At 41.4% G+C, this 17,702-nt stretch overlaps 1 protein-coding gene across 1 annotated transcript in view; it reads right to left on the minus strand.

The window, feature by feature from the left end:
• Positions 1–8,015: 8,015 nt before the first annotated feature.
• Positions 8,016–17,702, minus strand: part of hk2 (hexokinase 2) — a 92,316-nt gene continuing 82,629 nt past the window's right edge. Inside the window, exons 16-19 of the mRNA XM_073060197.1 lie at positions 16,848–17,003; positions 14,439–14,672; positions 9,728–9,874; positions 8,016–9,580 (exon numbers count right to left, since the gene is read on the minus strand). Coding sequence (XP_072916298.1) covers positions 9,730–9,874; positions 14,439–14,672; positions 16,848–17,003 — 535 coding nt within the window. The 3' untranslated portion in view covers positions 8,016–9,580; positions 9,728–9,729. The remainder of the gene's footprint in view (positions 9,581–9,727; positions 9,875–14,438; positions 14,673–16,847; positions 17,004–17,702) is intronic.

Here is a 17,702-nt window from a genome sequence, read left to right on the forward strand (position 1 = left end):
GTAGCGGCCAGAGCAGCGATGTGAAGTTGGCTATAATGGGACGGGTCTGAGGGGGAGGAAAGGGTCGGAAACTGCGGGCTTTTGTATAGGAAAGCCACTGAAACATTTGCGTTAGCTGTTGAACGTATGGGAAGAGAATTAAAGCGTAAAAGATAGACGTATTGAAAGCTAGAGAACGAAATAGAACAAACGGTGAGGAAGGGGAGTTCAAGTTTATTGTAATGGACATACGTACCTAGGGTATAAATGTTTGCATCAGTAGCACAATAAATTAATTTAAAAGTTAATTTATTATCAAAATACATATATGTCACAGTATTCAACCCTGAGATGCTTTTGTTGCATATGGTGACATATATGTACTTTGATAAAATTTAAATTGTTTATTAAACAGCTAAATCAAGCTAAGCAGTGCAAAAACAAATTAAAATTTTTAAAATGTCTGAGGTAGTGTTCATGGGTTCAATGTCCATTGAAAAACCGGAATACAGATTTGCCAAAGGGTCCACATATTTTCTTAGGCAGGTGTAAAATACGTCTGTTTAAAAAAAACAAATAATTCTTCCAGCACTTCCTTCGGGTCAGTGCTCATTTTAAAAGTTTATTTAAAACCCATTAGGTTTCACACACCGTGAAGCTTTGTCATTTTTTGTGTGGAGGCCAAGCTCTATACTTCAATATCTTTCTTCTCCCCTCATTCCCTCATATTGACCAATTGCTCATTCTTTGAGGTTCCCCAGTGCTTTGACCAACATGTGCTCCTCAACCAATAGACCATGGAGACATTTAGATCAGAATCAGGTTTAATATCCATGTGTTGTGAAATTTGTGGTCTTTGTGGAAGCATTACAGTGTAACACATAATATAGAAAAAAACCCTTGAATTATATGCATTAAATAGTTAAATGATTAGAGCAAAATAAAAATTGTGAAGTAGTGAGGTGGTGTTCATGGGTTCATTCAGAAATCAGATGGCAGAGGGGAAGAAGCCGTTCCTGAATCATTGAGCATGTGCCTTCAGGTTCCTGTACCTCCTTCCTGATGGTAGCCATGAGAAGAGGGCATGTCCTGGGTGATGAGTTCCCTAATGATGGATGTCCCCTTTTTGAGGCATCACTCCTTGAAGATGTCCTGGATACTACAGAGACTAGTGCCCATGATGGAGCTGACTGAGTTTACAAGTCTCTGCAGCTTATTTCAAACCCCAACCCTGCCCTCTCCCATACCAGATGGTGATGCAGCCAGTCAGAATGCTCTCTATGGTACATCTGTAGAAATTTGCAAGTGTCTTTGGTGAACATACAAAATCTCCTCAAACTCCTAAGGAAATAAAGCCACTGTTGTGCCTTCTATGTAGCTTCATCAATATGTTAGGCCCAGGATAGATCTTCAAGGATACTGTCACCCAGGATCCTGAAATTGCTCACCCTTTCCACTTCTGAACCCTCGATGAGGACTGGTGCCTGTACCTTCACCTTATCCTTTCTGAAGTCCACAATCAACGCTTTGGTCTTACTGACATTGAGTGCAAAGTTATCGCCGTCTCCGGGATCTAACTATACACTGGTTCTTAGATTAAAATGGTTTCCATTTCAAAAATCAACTTCTTTGTAATAAAGCACTTAGGGATTTACTGTGAAATATGCCGGGTAAATACCATAAGATATAGGAGCAGTCCATTAAGCCAGGGGTGTCAAACTCATTTTAGGTCACGGGCCGGATTGAGCAAAATACAGCTTCATGCGGGCCGGATCAGTCGGACGCGTGCGAACGCAGCTTTCGTTGCCTCCGCTTTTTCAGCCTGCTCTCATGTGTCTCAGTCTCTGCTATAACTACAAAGTGTTTCACTTTACAAATTCCGTTTCTTATGAAGAAGACTGCCGAATAAACACTAAAAACCCTGAAAACCTGGTACCTGAATAAACTCGGCATTAGCCATATCATACGCCATAGGCGCTTCGATTACTGGGGCCAGCTTTAATAGTAATTAGATATTATCTCGCGGGCCAAAGATAATTCCACCGCGGGCCGGATTTGGCCCGTGGGCCTTGAGTTTGACATATATGCATTAAGCCTTCTCTGCCATTCGGCCATGGCTGATTTATTTTCCCTCTGATCCCTGATACAGTTGGTTCTCTAATTGGGTGACAAAGAATATTCATTGCTGCAGTATCTTGAACTGCCTTTAGTGCTTTTAAAATCGGACTTGGAGAACTAGCATGGTAGTGTAGTGGTTAGCAGAATGCTTTACACTACCATCACTGCCTGGTTCAGAAATTGCACCATCTCGGACTGCAAGACCCTGCAGCGGATAGTGAGGTCAGCTGAGAAGATCATTGGGGTCTCTCTTCCCGCCATTACAGACATTTACACTACACGCTGCATCCGCAAAGCAAATAGCATTATGAAGGACCCCACACACCCCTCATACAAACTCTTCTCCCTCCTGCCATCTGGGAAAAGGCACTGAAGCATTCGAGCTCTCACGATCAGACTATGTAACAGTTTCTTCCCCCAAGTTATCAGGCTCCTCAATACCCGGAGCCTGAACTGACACCAACTTACTGCCCTCTACTGTGCCTATTGTCGTTATTGTACTGCCTGCACTGTTTTGTGCACTTTATGCAGTCCTGGGTAGGTCTGTAGTCTAGTGTAGTTTTTTTTCTGTGTTGTCTTTACGTAGTTCAGTGTGGTTTTTGTACTGTTTCATGTAGCACCATGGTCCTGAAAAACGTTGTCTTGTTTTTACTGTGTACTGTGCCAGCAGTTATGGTTGAAATGACAATAAAAAGTGACTTGACTTGACCTGGGCTCAATTCCCACTGCCACTTGTAAGGAGTTTGTACGTTCTCCCCGTGATCATGGGGGTTTTCTCTGGATGCTCCAGTTTCCTCCCACAGTCCTAAGACACACTGGTTGACCAGTTAATAGGTCATTGTAAATCATCCCGTGATTATAATAGGATTAAATTGGGGGATTGCTGGGTAGCATGGCTTGAAAGGCCACACTGTATGTCAATAAGTAACAGATAAATAGATGGATGAACATCTTCAGTATGCTGTGGTCTGCTACTATGAAACCAATGACAAGAGACAACAGCGTGATTTTTTTAAATGAGAAATATATTTAATTTGCAACTAAACATTAATCCAGCAGAGAGTAAAAACCCAGTTTAACAGTAATAGCAGCTTTAGAAACAGTGCATGTCCTATATAAAAATAACTGACTTGCTCTATTGCATTAGTAATCAAAATAAATAAACATTAATAAATATTAATGTTGCCTAATGACACACAGTATCATGATTTTTCATGCATAGGTTGGGTCTATTGCATAATTTCCAGCTGGTTTGTATTGTGATTCCACACTCAGAGCTCCCAAAACAACACCCACATCTGGGATGCAATCGTTTATTGCTTTTACAGAGGCTGTGCAATGGATGTGGTTTAAACGTGCCAGGAAGGAGCAGTTATTTTGTGAAATGATCTGTTGTTGGTAATGAAATATAACAGAGATTTGGGTTTTTTTTAAAAAAACACATTTTAGAATTGCTACATTATAGGTCTATTCACATAGGTTTGATTTACAAATAAAAAATCCAGCAGTTTCATTAAAATATTAAAGATGAGAAATTCTGCAGATGCTGGAAGTCCAAAGCAACACACATAAAATGCTGGAGGAACTCAGTAGCTCAGGCAGCATCTATGGAAATTAACAAACAGTCGATGTTTCGGGCTGAGACCATTCTTCAAGACTGGAAAGGAAGGGGAAGGGGAAAGGAGGATAGCTAAAAGGTGATCGGTGAAGCCAGCTGGGTAGGAAAGGGAAAGAGCTATAGGAGAAGGAATTTGAAAGGACAGAAGAGTGAGGAGAGAAAAGGAAGGAGGAGGGGATCTGAGGGGAAGTGATAGGCAGATGAGAAGAGGCAAGAGGCCAAAGCGGGAAATAGAAGAAGAAGGGAGTGGGAGGGAATTTTTTTAACCAGGCGAAATCAGTATTCATGCCTTCCAGTTGGAGACTACCCAGATAGAATAAACAAAAAAAAATTTGTTCTCCTCCCTGAGGATGGCCTCATTATGGCACAAGAGGAAGGGGAATGGGCATTGGAATTAGACTCACTTGGTAGTCAGTACGGACACAGTAACCCGTTTTCATAACTGCATGGGATAAGCCAATTCTAACTTAGGCTTACTCTTTAACCCACAGCATCTTATCTTTGTAAGATTCTGAAAGATATACCGTTCAAGGTTCTGAGAAATACAGCTGACCCAAGCTAGAAGCAGACCTTAACACACACACACACCATTTCCAAATTCAAATATAACTTCTGTACATCCACTAACCTTTCCCCATTTCCCACTATTGCTGTGTTTTTCTTGGCTTTGGAGTGAATGTGCCAGACTGCACCCGTTATGGTCTGCCTGGGGGCTAGTCTTGTGCTGGACACAAACTTTCCTAATCTCACTGACTGGGACTTGACGACCCTGGAGTTGGTAACAACTCCCAGCTATCAGCATCAGTTAGTCTGTTCATACACAAAATTTACTTGGCACTACAGTGAACTGAGCTGTGGCCTGGTCTAGCTGCAGTGATGCCTAGCTTTGCGTCTTTCATAAAACTTCAGTTCTGAATGCTATTTGGTTACTTTTATTGTTTGCATGATTTTTTTTCTCTCTGTGCATTAGGTGTTTGATGGATTTTTTAAATGGATTATTTTGGGCTTTCTTTGTTTTGTGGCTGCCTGTAAGGAAGCAAATCTCAAGATTGTATGATGTATCCAGACTTTGATAATAAATGTACTTTGATATTGAAACTTATCAAATATTGAAAATCTAAGATATAGTGGATGTGGATAGCCTAGGACCAGAGGGCACAGCTTCAGAATAGGACATTCCTTTAGAACAGAGATGAGGAGGAATTTCTTTAGCCAGAGGGTGATGAGTTTGCCACAGGCAGCTGTGGAGGCCAAGTCTTTGGACATATGTAAAGCGAAGCTTGATAAGTTCTTGATTAGACAGGGCATCAAACGTACAGGAAGAAGGCAGGAGAATGGGATTGGGAGAGATAATAATTTGGCCATGATGGAATAGCAGAGCAAACTCAGTGGGCTGAATGGTCTAATTCTGCACTAATGCCTTATGGTCTATATCTAATGTTGGCCTGGTAGAACTTAAGTACGCTGCATTAGCAGTCATTGGCATGTGTACCAACGGAGATCCAGTCAGGATCAGGTATGATTGTAATGAACAATGGACCAGGTTTAAAGAGTAAAATGGTCTATTTCTGTTTTTCTGTGTCTATTTTACTTCAGATGTACATTATAAAAGTGCAAAAGTCAAATGTGATAACACAACTGATTTCAGTAATATAATCCCATTTTGATCAATATCAGTCAAAAGCTTACACATGGAGCTGAGTGTGGGAGTTGCTATCAAGTTCAAGACAAAAGTATGATCAATGGGAAACTTTTAAATAGACCCGATAAACCTTGTTTCAGGTGAAATCAGTTCAAATCCAATGGTCAAATTTCATAAATTAATTAGCACTAAAGAAAGAACAGTAAATCAAAGTTAAAAACGGATCAGACAATGATCGAATCACAATGATATAGAGGGTAAATAGTCCTTGGGAGGTCTTTCATTAAATCATTCTCTGCCCAATTTCTCAGAGTTAGAAGGTCCTGTTGGATTGTGAAGGGAGCTTAGTGAGTGAGATCAGAAGTCTCCACCCTTCACTCTCCCCCCCCCCCACCTCAACTTGCTTCATCTGCCTCTAATTTAATTCTCCCTTTGCCTTCCTCCGTCTCTCATTTACCTGCCACTCTCTGCAATCTCCACCCCTGTTCTCTTCCACTTCCTGATGCAACCTTCCTGTCATCTTGCAGCCCTCTCAATCCCACCAATCACCTCATACTCCTTTCTCGTCATTCCCCTTCTCTTCATACTGGCCATCTCGCCTCTTCACTCTCAGTCCCGATGAATGGTTTCGGCACCAAATGTCAACAATTCTTTACTTCCCCCTCCCCCACCAACAAATACTGCTTGTCCTACTGAGTTCCTTCAGTAAAGTGTTCCTTCACCCGCATCTTTTGGTCTCAACGTCTCTTGAAAAAAAGAAACTTGCCTTTTCTTTCTACCAAAGTGGATGACCAATGCCTTCCGCAACAATTGTATCACTGGTACAATCCAAATCTAAGGATACAACCCCAAATACAACTCCCTTCCTATTCTTTTACAGAATAGCGCACTACTAAATTTAAAATCTCCAGCATCCACTCAATTCAAGAAACTTATTGATTTTTGTCTTTGTTTCTTTCCCTGTACTGGACTCCAATGTCACATAAGCAGTGGTTAAGAATACAATTGAAACAATACATTTAGGGCAGTAATACTTCCTCCAAGAGGTTTAAAAGGTATGAAATGACCCTCAAAACCATTTACAGGTCAGGCAGCATCTCTCAGAGGTTTTCAAACCTGGGTCCACGACCACTTTGGTTAATGGCAGGACTCTATGGAACCCCTAATCTACGGAAAGGACTAAAGAGTCGAAATTTCAGGCTGAGACGCTTCATCAGGATGTACTGAGGAAGGGTCTTGGCCCAAAACGTCGACTCTTTATTGCTCTCCTTCAATGCTGCCTGACGTGCTGAGTTCCTCCAGCATTTTGTGTGTGTTACTCTGGAGTTCCAGCATCTGCAGAATCTCTTACGTTTCAGCTTCCCTTCTGTTACTTTCCTGCAGAAAGAATACTGAAAGGGCGAATTTTGTACTCTCCTTCAGCATTCAGCACATGTAACCAGAGAAGGTGGTGCTGTTTCAATCAAAAAATAACAAAGACAAATTATCAGCCATCTGCAAGACAATGAACAAATCCTTAGAGCAAAATAATATGAAAGAGTAAAAATACCTCAAGATGGATATTCAGGGGTGGAAGACCTAATGACTTTTTTCATCATTCATGGACAAGCTGGAGTGCATTTCATATGACAAGTTTCACTTTCATCTTCTGAACAATCTTTGGTTTGAAATAATTGAAATGGTGGTGACACATATACAGATGTTCCATCAGGCACAAAATTACTGAGCAGTAGGTCAGGAAGGAAAGCAAAGTGACCAGGGTGGAAAAGGCCTGACAGGCTTTGATCTCCAATGCAATCCAATGTATCCAATTAATGTTTAGATTTCACTCACTCCACCTTTCACCAGCCACTTTTTATACAGATGGGAATACAACATGAACCTCAGCATTACCTCCTGCTCACTAATGTAATCTTACTGCTTCTCCATTAGTCACAGCACAGTAAGTTATCGTGGTTGTGCAGGCCAATTTGTGGAGAGAAGCTCAAGAGAAGTTTGACAATAATAGGAGGCTGAACTCGATCATCTGTATGAATCAACAGATTTTGGAAATAACTCGGAAAATGTGTAGCCCGGGTGGTTGATGGTTGGGTTGCGATTGTTCTCCAATCTTGGCCATCCATCTACAAATGTCTCGGCACCATTCGGAACATTTCATTAGCGTGCTGTTCATTTGTGGTGTGTCCTCCAAGTGCTTGGCTTTTATGTACTTACCAATCAGTTGAGTGGTTGTCATTATGGAAACTCAATAGTGACATAGGGAGGAGGTCTCGTCACTGATTGGTTGCATGGCAAACTCTGTGCGTTGTCTGGAATTTTGCCCGCATTGGTTTATAAACATAATTGAGTATCCATAATGACGACCAATCAATTGATTGATAAGTGTATAAAAGCCAACCATTCGGAGGACACATCACAAGTGAACAGCATGTTTGCAAAATGTTTGCAAATGATTTGCCAAGATCAGAGAACAACTCAAACCAACCAGCAACAGATATCGCTTCTTATATAAATGGAGAATATCTCCTATTCCACTTGTATTAAATAAATATACCAAGGTTCCTTGGACAAACAAACTGACCAAGGTTGAATCATTATCTAATCAACTATCCCTAGTAACCTGCATCTACTTTGTACCCACAACCAGCACCAGATTAAAAAAAAAACAAAATTTAATTTGTTGGAATTGTTGCCAAGTTTTCACAGGAATGTAATGATAGCATGTTTCCCATGCAGGTTGTATTGTGTGTGCTGAGTTACTACATACAGACCGGATTTTACTTCAATAACAGTGTACAAACTTAACAGAGTTTACACCAAGCTCAATACAAGCTGGTTCCAGTGATAATATTTCTGTACCATACTTCATACATCCCCTGTGCAAAAAATTAACCATGATCTCACTTCAGTATAAAAATACATGTATAGTTTTTCTAAATTAAAAAAAAACAGGTTATTGAATTTCAAAGATGCTTTCAATATATCACCAAATATCAAAAGTTAATTGGTCACAATGGTAGAAACCAATTCCATGTGGAAGCCTTGCATAGCTGGGACACTGTTTTGACCCAGAAATAATCCACTAGAATTGAAAAGTTGCAATTCTCAAATTCTACAAGTGATTCAGTGGTAACCCATTGCATGCATAAGCACAATCTAAGTACCTCCACATTAGCTGCAGTTCCATGGAAATGTACCGTGGTTGTAATAGAGAAGCTGAAATCTGAGTCAAGCTGATGGTGATGCTAACTTGATTCCCCATAAAAATGTTCTGCATATTCTCAAGATACAAGTAATATTTTAAATAGTGCTCATCCGCGTTATTTACAGATTTGTACCAACTTTACAAATATGCTTGAACTTCTAACCTTACCCAACAGAAAATGTCAGGGTGTCACAGAAAATTTCTTTGTCCCCACCATTTTTTTGCATGGCGGCATATTCGAAAGTGTGTGAGTCATTAATTTTGTAAACCTGTGCAAAATTAAGGTGACCTAACTGTTAGTCGGTGCAATATTAGTCACTCTTTCTGCCAAAAGTATAAACTTTCTCACTGCCTATGAAGTTAAAGGCTCATGACAGCTGATGTCCAAACTTAATGGCAACTTCAGATTTCTTCTGTGGCTCTTGCTTCCATGAATGACATTTTAACACAGCAAAGTCAGAGCCAAGTGGGCAAATACTCAATTCAATTTGTTAATGTAAACAGATGAGAATGGAACACATCTAGGAGATTAGCTACCAGTCTTCTCTGGCCCAACAACTTGTGTTAGACAACAAGGAGAGAGGTGTCAGAGCCAGTGCAACTTACAACTTGAGAGCCTGTTCACAAAAGCTTCCTAATCTACTGAATCTGTAGATGGCATATTTACATTCACAACAAATGTGCATCAGCAGGAACTACAGAACAACTTCTTTTTAAATTTCTGAAATAAACTACCTTAGTAATATTCTTCACCTCCAGTACTGACTTATCTTTTTAATCACACTTCACACCACCCTTTCCCTTCCCTAACAAGTGTGGATCTGAAATATTAATAACTTATTTACAGAATTAGTTCAGTTCTCTTAAAAATAGCAACTGCAATGTCATAGTCATGTTCAGCTCCTCACAGCAAAGAGCAGGCGACAGGTCACATTGGAATCAGTATCAACATCTTGGTCGAGGTTAAGCATGGGAGGTAGCAACTTCCATTCGGCATCCTTCATATGCAAGTTAGTATCTGTGCAAATGAGGAGAACACCAGCAATCAAAATTCCATTCTGAAATACGGGAGAGGTTGCACATCTCAAATGCGCTCAGTAATATTTTAAGAGACGTGGGCCGGGTAGAGGAGGGGAGGTGGAAGAGAAAGTGTTGCAGTATTTACTTTTAGTGCTGGCCAGCCTCTCGGATGCGACAGGCGACTGCAGTGATCAGAGCTGCTCCCTTGCCACTGCCATCCTCTGACTGCAGGAACGTCACCTGGCACTTGGGGGACAGGCGTTCGACAGTCTCGTGCATTATCATAGAGAAGCTGCAAACAGGAAAAAGAAAACAATTATACAAGGATCTGGAAGACGAAAATTAAAGATAAATAGGACCAAGCATTTCAAATCCATCTGCACTTAAATATCCCTTTTACGGTGCGTTAAATAGATAAGTTTGATCGGATTCCTATTGCCCCAATCTACAGAATACAACCTAACAACAATTAAATTTTGGAGTAGCTATTCAAACATCATACACCACTTAGAGACCAAGCATGGGGGTGGGGGGGAGGTGGCTGCGCGGTTGATCCCGTATGACATGACATGCCTTCATTCAATCCAAAAAGAGGTTTCAAAGTCAAAGAATATATTCAATTTTGAAGCAATAAAAACTAATGAAAGTAAAACCAGCAATATAACAAGTCCAATTCAATTCAAGTTTAATTGTCATTCGACCATACATGAATACAGTCAATCAAGACAGTGTTACTCTGGGGCCAAGGTGCAAAACACTCTACCAACAATCAGGCAGTACAGAAAGATATCAGTACGATACAGCCGTGCAAAAATATATAGTCCAGACCCGAGCCATGACCGGCACAGAAATCTGCAGTCGACCATAATACAGCTTGTCTTCTGCCGAGCAAACACTGGGGGTGGGCATCAGCTCCAGCCTGGGTGCTGTACCACCCACCCCCAGTGGCGCACACCTGCTCTGACACCTCTCTCCTTGCAGCTGTAAACAGGCGACACCGCGGATCGAGGCTTAGTCTTCGCTCTGACCGAGGCCACACAGCACACACACACCCACCCCCGTTTGTCATCTGCCCCAGCTCTCCGCCAATAAATCAATGAAATGGACTTGTGGCATTCCACATTAACAACGTCCAAAAGGTCTTGCGGTCACAAGAAAAGCGACCAAGGCGGGCGCTTGCTATTGGATTATATGCCTCTTTCAAGTCAGGCAGCAGCACCATGAACAGCTCTTTCATTTTCTCTGCGAGTGAGCAACTCACTGACGGGGTAGACCTGCAGTATTTAATAACTAACAGGATCTTGCAATCATAAAAAATGCACTTAAAAAGGACCCCGTAGAAGCTGCTGCAATCAAATGCACCTTAATGTATTAAACATACTTTGAGTTTTCTTCGAGGTAATTAAGCTAACATGAGCAGGCTTAAGTGAAGTTAAAGGTCTTTAAATGTAATTAAGTGTGTTTAAACATTCAAAAGAAAAGTTATCACCCCAGCTCACTCACTAGTTCTAACTGAACTCCCAAAAGCAAAAGCATGAAGATGTAACTAAAGTTTTTCACTTCTACCACGCCCCCACCCACACGACTAACCACCATAGTAAACACGCAACACAAAATACAACCGATAGAAAACAGAGACATAGCCCCTAGAAATTGTATGGTATAAAGTTGGTGACTATCTTGTGTGCAAAGAAATAGCGTAAAATAAAGAACTGAAGCAAACAAGTTCCACTCATATCTCAAATGTCACCGTTATGGAAAATGAATTAAGCAGATTGAACTTATTTTCAGAGGATCAATATTCCTACTGTGGAGGGAGTTCAGAGAAATATCAGCAGGCCGATTCCAAGAATGGTGGGATGAATGTATGAAGAGAAATTTAGGCTTCTGTTCTCCAGAGAATGGAGAATTGAAAGAGAATCTCACATAAGCCTACAAAAATCTAACAGGACTGTAAAAAGCCTACAAAAACCCAACAGGGCTGTAAGTGTTAGAAGTAGGAAGGATATTTCTGATGGCTGGGAAAATCCAGAATACCACAGACATTTAGGATGTCATGAAATGTGTTGTTTTGTGGCAGCAGTACAGTGCATGGCATAAAAAATATAAATTACGATAAAGAAATATATTTTTTTTGATTAAATTAAATTAGTAGTGCCAGAAAAGAGCAATAACAGTGAGGTAGTGTTCATGGGTTGGTCCATTGTCCTTTCAGAAATCTAATGGTGGGCGGGTAAAAGCTGTTCCTAAAATGCTGAGTAGGAGTTGTGCACCTAAAAGCAGGGGTCACAGTTTAAGGATAAGGAATAAGCCATTTAGGATTAGGGTGAGAAAATTCTTGAATGGTCAACCTCTGGGATTCTTTTCCACAGAAAGCAGTTGAAGTTACATAAATAAAGATATCCAAGAAGGAGCTAAATATCTTTCTTCAAGCTACAGAGATCAAGGGAGAAAGCTGGAACAGCACGGTGAATTTGGGTGATCAGTCAAAATCATAATGAATAGCGTAACAGACTTGAAGGGCTAAATGGCCTTCTTCTACTTCTATTTAGACCAGGGGTTCCGAACCCTTTTTATGCCATGGACCAATACCACTAAGTAAGTGGTCTGTGCATCCCAAGTTGGGAACCCCTGATTGGACCATAAGAACAGAATTAGGCCATTCAGCCTATTAAGTCTGCTCTGCCATTCCATCAAGGCTGATTAATTGTCCCTTGCAACGCCATTGTCCTGTCTTCACCGTGTAACCTTTGACACCCTTACTGATAAAGAACCTATTGAACTCCACTTTAGATATACCCAGTGACTTGGCCTCCACAGTCATCTGTAGCAATGGATTCCACAGACACATCACCCTCTCGATAAAGAAATTCCTCCTCATCTCTATTCTAAAGGGAAGTCCCACTATTCTGAGGATGTGCCTTGTGGTCCTAGGCTCTCCCACTATTGAAAACACCCTCTCCACATCAACTCTGTCTAGGCCTTTTGGTTACGATCTTTCTATATTTTCTTTTCCACTTGGACTCTTGTTTCGGGTATACTATTTATATTTTTTAAATTGTACCAAACTGTTCTCTCAAACAAAAAAAAATAGAAAAAAGTAATCATTTGCTTTCAATTTCAGGCTTATTTCAAACCTCATCCCAACACCGAATGGATAACACGGATTCAGATACAGATTTATTTATCACAAGTACAGCAAAACAGCGAAATGTGTCACTTGCATTAGCAACCAACACACCCGAGGACATGCTAAGGGGTAGCCTGCAAGTGACACCACACACTCCACCACACATTGCCTGCCCGAGATGCGTGGCAGAACAAAACAGAACGTAACACACGAAGTTCCATTCCTCCCTCCCATCCACCCACTCACATACTGTGCGCAATCCTCCATTCCCAGGACGGTCTGTCTTCACCCTCCAGCAGACCTGGGGATTTGCAGACTTGGAGCTAAACTTCTGATTGACCTTCAAACTTTTTTACTCCCCTCTTCACTTTGTAGCTCTGATTTTTGTTGTGTGTAACATTTATCCAAACTGGTTCAGGAGCCTGATGGTTAAAGGGTAATAACTGTTCCTGAACCTGGGGGTATGGGACCTAAGGTTTCTGTACCTCCTTCCTAATACAATCTAAACGATCTCCTTGCTCTGATTCTGGAAGCATCTTGTTTGATATTCAAAAGAACTCATTTAAGATCTCTGCCTCCACATGTAAATTTCTTTTTCGTCTTCCGTTAAAAAGTACAAAAGAATCCATGAAAAACCACACACAGAGAGTGCCAAACAACCAATGTGCAAAAGACAAACTATGCAAATACAAAAAAAGGTAAATAATTAATACTGAGAACGTGAGTTGTAGAGTCCGTGAAAGTGAGTCTGTGAGTTGTGAAATCAGTGAGTGATGTGTATTTAATATTTCAGTTATTTTCGAGAAATCTTGTATATATAATATTGTTTGATTAAGCATTCTGGTTTGTTTAAATAATTAATTACAGGTTATATGTACAAATACATTAATTGAATAGGTCATCACATTACCATGTGAAATGCGTGCCTCGCTTAAAGTAAACACAAAGTTAGACCCATTTTTCGGACTCCTGTGTCTTCAATTGAATTAGTTCACTGTTACAAACAAAACAACTTTCTTGGCCATTCAAGTTTTCAAAGGATTAATAGATTATCCAGTTACCCAAAGGATCAAATGTAATGATTCGTGTTTATGTCATCATCTGAGCAACAAGTACATGCCAACCATTTGACATAAAAAATAAATTAAATTGGGCTATCAGAAATTTAGAGCTTCCCTCATGCACCTCCAGGAAGTGCTGGGGATTGTGGCCAATATTAATTGAAGTTCAAATGTTAGTGTTGCAAAAACAAAATCTGTGGAACAGGTAGATCCTGAGTTGAGGGACAGGGTAGATAGTAACAGGCACATAGAACGCTGGGGGAACTTGGCAGGCCAGTCAGCATCTACGGAAAGGAGTGAACAGTCAACGTTTCGGACCAAGACCTTTCTTCAGGACTGAGAAGGAAGGGGGAAGATACCAGAATAGAAAGGTGGGAGGAGGGGAAAGAAGCGAGCTGGAAGGTAAATGTGAAGCCAGGTGGGCGGGAAAGGTCAAGGGCTGGAGAAGAAAGAATGTTTTAGGAGAGGAGAGTGGACCATAGGGAAAAGGAAAGGAGGAAGAGACCCAGGCAGGTGAGAAGAAGTAAAATGTCAGAGTGATAAATAGAGGAAATGGGGGGAAGAAATTGTTCACCAGAAGAAGAAATCGATATTCATGCATATTTGGCCATCTGTGACTGAGGCTATCGAGAACCATGTACACAAAGACCTCCAGGATGACTTACTGTGGGTGCAGTTTGTACAACGTCCCGTCCAGCCCAACAGTGACCTTGAGGGTGTCCAGGTTACGGTTCTCCCTGATCTTGTCAACGATAGCCGCCAATCCAGCACCGCAGAGCTGAGCTGCCCGACGGGAGACCACCCCACAAACCTCCTTAACGATGATGCTGTCATCGCAGGTGCTCTGGAGACCCAACTGCTGCAGGATGGTACGGACCTGAAGCAATGCCAGTCGGTCGCTGCAAACAGCAGGAAGGCAAAGAGAAGGCATTAAGTGACATGAGAGACCAGTGTGGTGGTGCATTTGTATGAAGAATAACAATATGAAGAGTAATAATTTCATATTAAGGACCTAGACAGAAGAAACATGTGAAGCTAAAGGTTACAGTTCAATATGTATTGCTATAGATTAATAATTCTGTAAGAACGTAAGAAATAGGAGCAGCAGTAGGCCATCTGGACCATCGAGCCTGCTCCACCATTCAATAAGATCATGCTGACCTGGCCTTGACCATCTACCAGCCTTTCCCCGATAACCCTTCATTCCCCTGTAATGCAAAAATCTATTTAACTATACCTTAGATATATTTAATGCGGTATCTCCTTTACTTCCTTGGGCAGAGAATTCCACAGGTTCACTAATCTCTGGGGAAAACAGTTTCTCCTCATCTCCATCCTAGATCTATTCCCCCTGAATCTTGAGGCTATGTCTCCTAATTCTAGTTTCACAGACAAGTGGAAACAACTTCCCTGCCTTAATCATGTCCATTTGCTTCATCATTTTATAAGAGTGTTTCTAAAAGACTCCCTCGCATTATTCTGAATTCTAGGAGTGCAGCCACAGTTGACTCAATCACTTCAGCCATAATCAATGACTCAATTATAATGAAAAGGGATAGTGTAGTGGTTAGCACAACACTTTACAATATAGGCGACCTGGGTTCAATTCCTCCCACAGTCTGTAAGGAATTTGTATGCTCTCCCTGTGACTGTATGACTTTCCTCCCACAGTCCAAAGATCAACCGGTTGGTAGGTTAATTGGTCAATGGAAATTGTTCCTGTGAGTAGGCTAGGATTAAATCGGGGGATTGCTGGGTGGTGTGGCTCAAAGGACTGGAAGGGCCTAATCTGCACTTTATCTCAATAGCGAGTCACAAACTTGCACTAATCTCAAGGGATAAATCTGAAAGTCAAATAAGTTACTTCATAAATTGATTAAACCTTGTTTGAACAGAAGTGTGTCTCTGTGTCTCTAAAGTATTTTCTTTAGTTCATCTTGAAATGATGAAAGATGTTTTATAAATTAATGTAACACACTCAAAATGCTTGGAGGAACTCAGAAGGCCAGGAAGCAGTTGAGGAAAAGGGTAAACAGTCGACGTTTCAGGCTCAGACCCTTCATCAGTCTTGATACTCAAGAACACCTAACTTGTTCCAAGTTATGTGATCTCAGCTGGACAGAAGTGGGGACAGGGAGTAAGAGTTGATATCTGTATTTGTGAAAAATGTTTTGATGTACGTTCCTGGTCCTAACTATTTTAAGTAGAACCTGGCAACGTTCATCTCATCCACTTATCACTTTCTGTTTCAACCTCATCTATTCAAAACATAATCTGCCAGCATTAATACTCATATCATCGTCGTCCTCATGGCTGAATTTTAGGAATTCAACCGGGGTGATAAAAACTAAGGAACAAGCAATCTGCTCGAGGCTCTCAGGGTGTCCCAATGCAGGAATTCGACTGAAAATGGTGATAATTCATTTCCCGCCACAGTTGCTGCCCCTCTCCGTGGATTGTCACCTTGTCGTGGTGGAGAAGCTTGTGTGGTCCTGAGATCCCGAGAGTGATGCCGTCTGGAGCTATGCTCCTGGTAGGGTCACCCATGGTGGTAAGGTCGAGGGTGAGGTCCCTGACAAAGAACAATCCAACCAAGACCTCAACGGTGGAACAGGCGGATGAAGTTACTTCAAACTCAACGGCTGTGAAGGCGGATGAAGGCTGCAACAAATCCATCAGCTCTAATCGTCATGGTTTCCATGCCATTGGAATCAGTTGGTTGATTTGTGAAGTATCGTGTGCTTCTTGGAGTGCAACATCAAGTACACATTAAACAAATACACGCGCAGGCGTCTTCGCTCTGTGATAGATCAACAGAACGAAGACCATCATCCTCGACCTCGAGGGATAGCCACGATGACAGTTGCTGCCAACGCACTGAGTTCCTCCAGCTGCTGCAGTATCTCGTCTCACCCTAACGGTTCCTTTACCTTAAGCTCCCTAATCAAATCTGGGTCATCACATAACACTCAGTTACCGTTCCCCTAGTGGGCTCAGACACAATGGTGAAGGTGATACTTGGTTGGCAATGGTGCACTTTGTGGTGATGATACCATTGTTCACCTGTTACATACCTCTCAATCTGAGACAGGAATTTGGTTTGAAAGATGCCTCGTGTCTTGAGTCTTTCTGAGATCCTCCCTCGAAACAGCAGACCTTCTTTTGTGAACTTGATTAGGATGTTACGGACAATCTCTCCCAAATACATCCCACTGATCATCTTTTCATAACTGGAGAATCAAGCAAAGTCATACAACTATTAATATCTCCAATAAAGTTCAAAGTAAATTTATTACCAAAGTACGTATATGTCACCATATACTACCCTGAGATTTATTTTCTTGCCAATTATCATAGTAGAGCAAAGAAATACAACAGAATCAATGAAGAACTACACACATAGACTAATAAACAATGTGCAAAAGCAGACAAATTGTGCAAATACAAAAAAAAATAAATTCATTCATTTTGTGCTGTGTCATATGACATGGACGATCATCGACTTGACCGGGACTATTTTTGCCGAATTTTTCTACAGAAGTGGTCTGCCATTGCCTTCTTCTGGGCAGTGACTTTACAAGACGGGTGACCCCAGTTAGTATCAATACTCTTCAGAGATTGTCTATCTGGTGTCAGTGGTCACATAAGCAGGAACTGTGATATGCACCAGCTGCTCATACGACCATCCACCACCTGCTCCCATGGCCTCTCGTGACCCTGATCCGGGGCGAAGCAGGTGCTACACCTTGCCCGAGGGTGACCTGCAGGCTAGAGGAGGGAAAGAGCACCTTACACCTCCTTTGGTAGAGACATATTTCTACCACGCCACACTACTAAATATTTAAAGTGGAGGTCGATAGGTTTTTGATTAATAAGGGTGTCAAAGATTATGGGAATGGGGTTGGGAGGGAAAATAAATCAGCCACGAT

The sequence above is a fragment of the Hemitrygon akajei genome, chromosome 1, assembly GCF_048418815.1.
Source record: "Hemitrygon akajei chromosome 1, sHemAka1.3, whole genome shotgun sequence".
In the NCBI taxonomy this organism is placed as follows: Eukaryota; Metazoa; Chordata; class Chondrichthyes; order Myliobatiformes; family Dasyatidae; genus Hemitrygon; species Hemitrygon akajei.